At 34.3% G+C, this 9,958-nt stretch overlaps 1 protein-coding gene across 1 annotated transcript; it reads left to right on the top strand.

The window, feature by feature from the left end:
- The first annotated feature begins 803 nt into the window (after window positions 1–803).
- Window positions 804–986, top strand: LOC129498931 (anaphase-promoting complex subunit 13-like). Its single transcript, XM_055308539.1, has one exon. It carries the CDS (start codon window positions 804–806, stop codon window positions 984–986), a length of 183 nt encoding a protein of 60 aa, XP_055164514.1.
- The last annotated feature ends 8,972 nt before the right edge of the window (window positions 987–9,958 follow it).

The following is a 9,958-nucleotide window of genomic DNA, read 5'->3' as shown; positions in this document are numbered from 1 at the left end:
ATAAAATAGAATTTCATCCTGTGAGCTTAGACAAAATGTTTTATTCTCAAAAGGTCGGTCATGAATTTGGACAAGTTCTGTATTTCAGTGATAAATTTTAATTTTGGCCAGAGATTAAAGAAAAAAAGAACTACATAGTGAAAGAAAGTAGCAGAAAGAATAGCAGCATGGTGGAGAAAAAGAAGTAGGACATAAAAGACTGCAGTTCTATAATGACTGGGTGACCTGCCATTATCTAGTATTTCTGATTACTAGATTCCCCAATATAAAAGAAAGATTCTAATATGTGCACCATCCAAATACTTGCCTATTGTGGCTAGTTGAAATAATAAATGTGAAAATAAAGATTTATACAAATGTTAGTGAAATGCATTACTAATATTCATTTTATAATGGAGCTATTATACATTATTATGGTAACAAAGATAAATTGTTGCTAATATAATAATAGTATTCACAATAGTTTTACTTACAATAATGATAATAAAATCAGGACATCTTAATTATCACAACTCCACACTTATTTAGCAAAAGGAAAATGAGATGTAACTAGAATAAGTAGAAAGTAATTATTAACTTTTTCTTAATCATTGAAACAAATATTTGATAATTAAGCCACTTGCTTTTTGATGTTTTCAAAATCAGACTCTGTTGAAAAGCATATTCATAAAGAAAGTGAAGAATATTTGTTTTATTATTTTTGTCATTTGTCTTGGTTTCATTTTTGTTCATTTTAAGACTAAAGTTCAAGAGCAGGGTACAACATTGGGCGGTGCTGAACTGACCAGATTAGCTGCAGGAGAATGGCTAGTGCAGTACTGAGACATGGAGGGATCTTGGATTTGATTGATGACACTTGCCAAGACAGGCTGCCATATAAGGATGTTGCAATACCACTGAATGAGCTTCCTGAACCTGAAGAGTACAATGGCCTCATAGAATCTGTTAAAGAGCAAAAATTGAAGTGGACTGACTTAGCCTCATAGTAACTCCATGAGAATGTTCCCCGCCATAGAAAGCGAACAGGTGGCTCCTTTTTCATGCATGGAGATTTTTAAAACATTTTCTTCTAGTATCCCAATTCAGATCTTTCAGTGATATATTCACATCAAAGAATAGACACCCACTGAATTTGTGGTGGAAAAGTGCAATGTAAAAATAATCGCCAGAATGAGAAAAGGTTTAAGATTTCTCAGGAATGCAGAATAATTGGCCCCTGGAACCCAAATTTCTTTATTCATTAGCTTGTGTTTGAATGGAACTGGTTAAACATTTGCCTTACCTCTGATTTTGTTTTACTATCAGAGTTTAACACTTCCCAACTACTTATCCATGTCCTGTGACATGGATGATTGAAGATACAAGACAGAAAGGCCAAGATGCAAGATGGTTAATTTCTCATATGCCGCCACTCTGAGAAGCATTCTGAATGACAGTGTATAGGACCCACAGGATTATGGATAACCCATTCACTGATTGCTGGGCTTCCTAAGATTTCCCATGGTATTTCAAACTTTGGATAATTCCACAGATTAAAAGTTATCTGGCAGTTACCTCTGCTCTCCCCACAAGTTAATTTGGTGCCACTGGAAAAGATCTTTGGCTAGCTGTGCCACCAGTTTACCCAATAACAAGATTTCATATTTCTTTTTTTTAATGATTTTTTTAAGATTTTATTTATTTATTCATGATAGACATAGAGAGAGAGAGAGAGGCAGAGACACAGGCAGAGGGAGAAGCAGGCTCCATGCAGGGAGCCCCTTGTGGGACTTGATCCTGGGTCTCTAGGATCAGGCCCTGGGCTGAAGGCAGTGCTAAACTGGTGAGCCACCAGGTCTGCGCAAGATTTCATATTTCTTAAAGCCCTTTCAGATATAAGGGAAACACCACAACATCAGTATTTAGTTACATTTGAACCAGAACCTGCATTTTGGAAAACACATTCATGGACTTTTATCTCCTGGAATTATTTACCTCTGTTAAGTGGTATCTCTTGTTTTCTTATGTCCGTTGTGAACTTGGAATAAAGTCCCGGCTTGTCATTCTGCATCCTTCATTAAAAAACTAGACACACAGAAAAACAAATAAATAAAATAAAATTCGAGAGCAAACACCTTTTCTTTTTCAGCCCTCCTTTTTCTGCAGGCAGAGGCATACTGGTGTCAACTTTAATACAAATGTAGAAGGGATTTGTTTTATATAGCTTTGCTGCCAAATGTAGTGGATACAAAGCCTTTCCTTCTTGGTTCACTGCTTATGTATAATGCAAATGCTATGATAGCTCAGCAAGATATCATAAGGCATAACTGTCAGGTTGATTCAATTGATAGTATTTGTAATGTTGGATTTTCTTGCATTTGAAAGCATAGATGATGAGATGTTCAAAACATGGCTGAGTCAAGCAATCTCCCATAGAAATGGTTCTGTCAACGGTACCATGTGATTATTCCTCTAGTGTCACCTCACATAACCACCACCAAAATAAGCTTTCTAAACACATTTCATCCTGCCACTCTGCTGTTTAAGGAGCTACAATTGATCCATACTGCCTACCACTTCAAGTTATGAACCCATATTCCATTTATTTCTTGAGTCAAGAAATATTTATTGAGCTCCTACTACAGAGCAAAACCATCCTAGGGGCTAGAAATGCAGTGGTGAATAACACAAAAATATTTAACAGCCTTACATTCTATTTATCTCATTCTCTAGATTTTATACCTAGTATACCTATCTCAAATCTATTCTAGTTGTTTCACTGATTCTTTGTATATCCTGACTGCTCTCCACTTAGAAACTGTAGTTTGTTTTTTCAGTTCTCTGACTTTCAATAGCTTTTTTTTTTTCCAGCTTTATTGAGGGTGAAGGAAGGAAAAATTCTGCAATGACCCTTCAAGGCCTTCCAACTGGTCTAATAGTTACATTTGTATAAGGTAGATTAACATGAGGAAAAAATCCAAAGTTTTATTACGTGAGCACAGAGACCCAATAACGAAATTGAGAACTAAAGAAGTTGCCAAGGCAGGCAGTTTTTGTACATTTTAGACAAAGAGACAATAAATCTGTAAAGCTTTAATGGGACAAAGAAAACTCAACTTTACAAACATTGTATGGTCTCATTCATTTGGGGAATATAAATAATAGTGAAAGGGAATAAAGGGGAAAGGAGAAAAAATAAGTGGGAAATATCAGAAAGGGAGACAGAACATGGAAGACTCCTAACTCTGGGAAACAAACTAGGGGTGGTGGAAGGGGATGAGGGCAGGGGGTGGGTGGGGGTGACTGGGTGGCGGGAACTGAGGTGGGCACTTGACGGGATGAGCACTGGGTGTTATTCTGTATGTTGGCAAATTGAACACCAATAAAAAAGTAAATCTATTATTTAAAAAAAAGAAAGAAAACTCAACTTTATGAACTTCAATTACCAAGGATTTCTAAACAGAATTCGGGCTGGGGTGGTTAATTAGTAAAAAGTAGGAAGGTTATTTATACAGCTTCTCCCCTGAATTTCCTGTCTCTGGTGATAAGGTCTTTGTACCTCATTGTAAAGGAAAAGTACCTTCCACAAATGGAGATGATTTCTTGTTCTCCTGGGGGTTGAGGGCATTCTGAGTGTCTTTCTTGCACAGGCTACCTCTTAAGTAACTTTCATTTAAAATAATCTATATGCGCACATTTTGGGACATGCTAGGGCAGCACATTTTGCCCCTTGGCCCCTTCAAAGTATAACTGACAAGATTGTAATATATTTAATATGTATATCATGATTTAATATGTATATCATGATTATTTAATACCTCTCCATTAAGTTAATTAACACATCTGTCACCTCACGTATTTGTGTGTGAGAGAACACTTAAGTTCTCCTGTCTCAGCAAATTCCAAATATATGATAAATGTTATCAACTATAGTCACCATGTTATACATAAGATGAGACCTTATTCATGTTATAGATGAAAGTGCAGCCTTTTTACCAATCTCTCTATTTTATCCCACCACCCCTCAGCCCCTGGCAACCACCTTCTACTTCCTGTTTCTGTGAATTTGATTTTTTTTTTTTTTTAAGATTCTACATAGAAGTCATACCATGCAGTATTTGTCTTTCTGTGTCTGGGTTATTTCACTTACCTCAGTGCTCTCAAGGTGCATCTGTGTTGCTGCAAACAGAGGATGTCTTCCTTTCACATGGCTGAACGATATCTCATAGGAAGTTGGGTTTTGTTGTCATTAATCTTAGAGTTTTTGTTTGCTTCTTTTTAGTAAAGATTGAAAATCAGACTCAGAGGCCCCTATCCTAAATTACTGAACATAGAATAATGAGGGTGTAACTCAGCCTTGTTAAAGCACATGTGAATTTGGTTATTATGTTTCACTTATAAACATTCCCTTCTCACAAAAATTGCCCAGTGTACAGTTCTTCTGTTTTAACCTAAATGCATGGGGATTTTTGTTTTTTAAATAGAGTATGGAAATGTGTAAATACTCTTAATAAGAATGACTAGAGGAAACAACTTCTTTTTCAGAGTTTTGAATATGTCATTTTGGCATTTGGAAAAAAACAACAAGCAATTGTTTTGAAAAATGGAGTTCTGACCTAGTTCTGATATTTATGTTTTAGGAAAATTATTAAAGTATATTGCCACACAAAAATGAACATTTGCTTCTAGGCAACTTCAAAATACCCTTGAATTGCTAATGATAAAGTGAATTTTAAAATAGTCCTGGTGAATTCTGAATATAGTGCTATATTGAAAAGACCACATTTTCCAGTGTGATTAATGACCATTTTATAATCTTGATTGCATTTCTTTCTTTATGAGTAACATCTATTTCAAACTATGGCATAACTGGAACTTTCCTGTTGAATTCAGTCACTAGCTAGATATGAGCTTCAAAAGAAAGTAGAAAAGAGGCAAGAAAATAAAGAATGTTGTGGAGTTAATTTCCCATAGAATTCTTTATCGGTAGAAGATTGCCAGCCTAAAAGACATACTAACTTTCCTAATGCTCTGGTTCAAGAGTTTTATTCTATTGTGCTTTTAAAAACTTTCCTTGGAGCATTTATAGTACATTCCATCTTCAAAATAGTTTAAAACTGTCAACTAGCTAGTCCTCACAACACCCCTTTGAGGCAGGTAACCATTATTATTCCCATTTTACACTTGGGAAAAAAAAAAAAGAGTAAAATGGTTAAAAAAAAAGAGTGACTCAGCCAGAACCCTGAAGCTGAGTTCTAGCCTATTACACAGACCTATCCTCAATCAAAGTTTTCTTTTAATAGCTACCCTTATAATCATGTAGGCTTAGTTAATTCAAATATTCACTAAGTAGTAGCTGAGCAACACCCTAATACAACACTTAATTTCTGGATACATTTGAGCTCACATCCACAAAGTAATTTTAAGGTAATACACACTGGTGGGTTTGTGTAGGAGCAGAGGCATGTAGGTGTGCGTGTGTGTGCGCGACCCTGTGTCTGGAAGATGGTCATGGTGCAAAATGCACACAAATGATCATTCATAGCAATATGTCTTAGGGTGGTGCATAAACAAGATGAAATGATTCAAGAGGAGATCTCTTCTACCTAAAAATGATCAATGAAATTCTCAAAGAGCCGGTGCCATTCGGATACCTCATGGTTGGTAAAATCTTCCCCTTTTATCTTCAGTCCTACAACTCAAGATGCCTCACTCACTTCTCCCAACTATTCCATCTGCTGCTAAAGTCAATACCCCCTCAGTCCTTCTGATAAATCTGCCCCCAAATATTCTGACATCCGAACTTGGTCATATAGTTTTCCTTGTTTAAAATTCTTCAAAGGCCCATCAACACGGAATCTTTGTGAAAGACATATCTTCTTAAATAGCCTTGGTGATGTTTCTTATCACTTAGATTTAGAAAAATGAGCCTTGAAAGATACAGTCTAACTTATTTTTATCAAAGTAAGCTCCCTGTATTCTTTTTCTTTCTCTCTGGGTTCACTGGTCCTTGTCCACCTATCAGCAACGGTGCTTTTATGCTGTGCTTTTACATACTTTTATGATTCACTGGCCATGCTCTGCCAAAATCACTTGTTTATGGGTTCATTTCCCTACTAAGCTGTCAGCCACAGAATATAGTACTAGCCTTTCAAATAGTAACTTAATAAATAACTATTTAATGTTACTAAAAGAATGAATGACCCAGTTGAATATAGCAGTACTGTGCACTCAAAAGTACAGGAAATGTCTCAAATAAATGTCCTTAGAGATGACAAGTTCATGACATAATTATAAAACAGCACGTAACTCTGTTTGGCAGGAGCCAAGTAAAGAATAAGGACAGGACAACAAGGGTTATTTGGGATCAGATTACAGGGAATTTTGCATAGTAATATCCAAACCCAGTTTCCCACTTTTCCTATCACTCACTCTCTTTTTTAATTTGGCCTACGTATTCTCCACCTCATTTTTTGAATTCAATAAAACATGTTATTCCTTCTAATCCAGTCTGTCTGTACAGATCAGGTCATTCTGTTATGGTCACAAAATTACTTCTTAACTGATATCTATTAACTGATTCTCATTTGTTTATCCTGTATACAGGGACTGCTAGACTAATCTCCCCATAGTACATCTCTTATCTTATCGTTCTTTGCTTTAAAGAACCCTAATGATTCTCTATTATCTGCACGATACAAGCTGGGTTAATTGATTTCTACTTTTCCCTTTCTTTTATCTACATTTGTCTGAATAAAAATGAACTGCAAAAAATTATTGGACTGGGAGAAATATAATGTAATATTTTAAAAGAGTGATTTTTTTTATCCTTCAGGTATATTTATTCTTTCTGTCAAACTAGCTGAAGACATATCATGAAGAGGGAAGAATTTGTAAAGAAAAAAAAGTATTACAAACCCAAGATTTGAAAGGCTTATCAACAGAACATTTAACTTCCTTAAACGTCTTTGGGATTAAGGCTCATTATTAGGCCTTTTCCTTCTTGGCACAAGTAATAGAGTATTTTCAGTTAACCTATTTTACGACTTTCATTTACATTTAAAAAGATCAGTTCTAAAGATAAATAGTTTATCTGCATATAAAATCTTTAATAACTGTTGATCACTTCCTATTCGTTTATACATAATGAAGTTTCTTTTTTCTTTTTCTTTTTCTTTTTCTTTTCCTTTTGCTGCTATCAAAATTTTATCTTTGTCATTCACCCGTTTGAATATAATTGTCAGGATGTGGTGATGTGTCACCGTGTCCTAACTGGAAGTTTTTGAGATGTTTGGATCTGTAGATCAATTTTTTCCTCTACTTTAAAATGAACTTTTAATTTTAGACCAGTTTCAGTTTGAAAAAAAAAATATCGGTAATATAGTACAGAGAATTCTCAAATAGCCCTATAGGCACCAAGGGCAGGCCACTCCAAAATGTGCCACCTTGACATATCTATTATTTTAATAAAAGTTACTTAAGAAACCATCAATGCAAGAACACTCAGACTTCCTCTGTCCCTGTGAAAGCAGGAAATAAACCTCTCAGATGAAAAATACCCCCCATGTCCTAAGAAGTAAAAAGAGATCCTTATTACCAGAGATGGAAAATTCAAAGCCGAGAAAGCTGTAGAGACAAAATTTGTTTCTAACCTACCACCTCAGCTAAAATTCTGCCTAGAATTCCCTAATTAAAGCTCCCAAACTCCTATTTTCTTTAGCCTGTCAGTTTCTCACAAATGTATTGTCTCATTGACTCAACACTGTCTTGCTCATTCCTTGAGGTCTCAATTTCATTATTGAGCCTCTGTGTGCACATAATAAAACATTGGGGATTTTTCTTCTGTTAATCTGTCTCATTTAAATTTAATTAGTAGTCCAGTTGGAAGACCTGGAAGGATAGAGGAAGGATTTTTCTTTCCCTCCAGCCCACACTCAGTTTCCCTTATTGTTAACATCTTACATAAGGATGGTACAGTTGTCACAATTAATGAACCAATATTGACACATTATTAACTAAAGGTCAAACTTTATTCAGAATTTCCTTAAAAGTTCTTTGGTTATCTCAAGGTCCTATTCAAGATACTTCATTACATTTAGCAGTTATGTCTCCTTCGGACCTTCTGGACTTGACAATTTTTTTAGGCTTTTCTTGGTTTTGATGATTGACGTTTTCAAGAGCTACTGATCAGATATTTTGTAAAATGTCCTTCAATTGAGATTTATCTAATGTTTTCCCCATGATTAGACTGGGATAATATAGCTTGAGGAGAAAGATTACAGAGATAAATTACCATTCTTATCACATCGTATTAAGGGTATAGATTATCGATATGATTTATCATTGTTGATATTAATCTTGACCACCTGGCTTTAGGTAATGTTTGCAAAGTTTCTCCACTGTCAAATTACAATATTTTCCCCCTCCCTTTGCATGCTTTGCAAGAATGTCGCTACAAAAAAAAAAAAAAAAAAAAAAAGAATGTCGCTACAGGTAGTCTCCACTTAAGGCAGGAGGAGTTATTTTCCACCTCCCTGAGAGTCAGAGAGCTTACAGAAATTATTTGGAATAATATGCTTTCAAAGCCAAATTCAGGAAGTCTTTAGCCATCATTTATTCAAATAGTCTCTTAGGTCCCTTTTTCTCTGTACGTTCCTCTAAGGATTCCCATCACATCTGTGTCATAATGCTTACCATTGTTACACGGGTCACTGAGGCTTTGTTGATTTTACTTCAATCCTTTTTCTCTCTGTTTTATGAACTGACTAATTTCTATTGATCAATCTACAAGTACACTGATTGCTCTTCTGCAGTATTACGTCTCCTGCTGAGTCAATCTTCTGAGTTTTTCAGTTTCATTTTTGTCTTTTTAACTCTAGAATTCCCATTTGGTTTTCTTCATAGTTTTTTTTTTTCCTCTGTTGAAATTTCCTTTTTGTTGAGTTATTATCATTATAAGTTGCTTTACTTCACTGAGTGCATTTTTAATAACTTCTTTAAGGTCTTTGACAACTAAACCCAACATCTGTGTCAGCACAGGGTCAGTTTCTATTGGCCAAATTTATTCTTGAATATGGGTCACGATTTTGAATTTCCTTACACATCTCATAATCTTTAATTGAAAGATCTTAAAATTGAAATTTTAGATAATATAGCATGTAATATATCTGTATTCTGGGGTTTTGTTCTTTTTTTTTTTTTTTCCTAGACTGGAACTGTAGAATGTGTCCTCCTTATGGTATATAGTTGCTGATGTCTCTGCTCAGTGTTGTTTTTCTTTTTAATATAATTTTTAGTTTCTAGATGGAAAAGATGACAAAAATAATTTTACAGAATAGAATAAAAAGCTTTAGTGAAAATGTTACTATGAACATGTATAGACTTTTAGCATTTTATATGAAATGCATACATACTAATATGTTATTAAATGTTCAGTACGCTTCCAATAATTATTTATTTATTATTTGGGCAGAATGTCTCATATTATTTCAATAGTATTAACTCAATAATAAAATATCCCTTGATAAGCAAATTTGGAAATATGTATGATTATATTTGATTTATATCAGTTTATGGAAGAAAAATACTTTCTATGCCACAAATTTTATGTTCAATTACTAACCTGTATCAACTTAAAAAACTAATAACCAAATTAACAGCTGTTTTTTAATCAGAAATTTTAAAATTACAACTACTTCATTACCACACTGTTAACACTCTGAAAACAAAACAAAATACCCTTCATGAAAACTGTATAGCTTTAAATTTGGTCTTCTGTGGAGTAGGAGTCTTAAAGGTTTTCTTTGTACCCTAAGAGACTTTGCTAATTTTTTTATGTAAACTAAATTAAATATAAAGACATTTAAATTGTTATTCATCAATTAGATGGTTATGGTGAAAAATTTCTTATTTTAGTCAAGAGTAGAAAAATCTCTCTGAGAAGGTATTTTATATGGAAAAATAATAGGATAAATCATTT

This window comes from Nyctereutes procyonoides, unplaced genomic scaffold (assembly GCF_905146905.1).
Source record: "Nyctereutes procyonoides isolate TBG_1078 unplaced genomic scaffold, NYPRO_anot_genome, whole genome shotgun sequence".
Lineage (NCBI taxonomy): Eukaryota > Metazoa > Chordata > Mammalia > Carnivora > Canidae > Nyctereutes > Nyctereutes procyonoides.
The sequence above is the reverse complement of the archived record's forward strand: the minus strand, read 5'-3'. Positions and strand labels throughout refer to the sequence as shown.

Bases quoted from the DNA above. Each gene is read 5' to 3' on its own strand.
- LOC129498931 (XM_055308539.1), top strand. From the start codon at position 804: ATGGCTAGTGCAGTACTGAGACATGGAGGGATCTTGGATTTGATTGAT.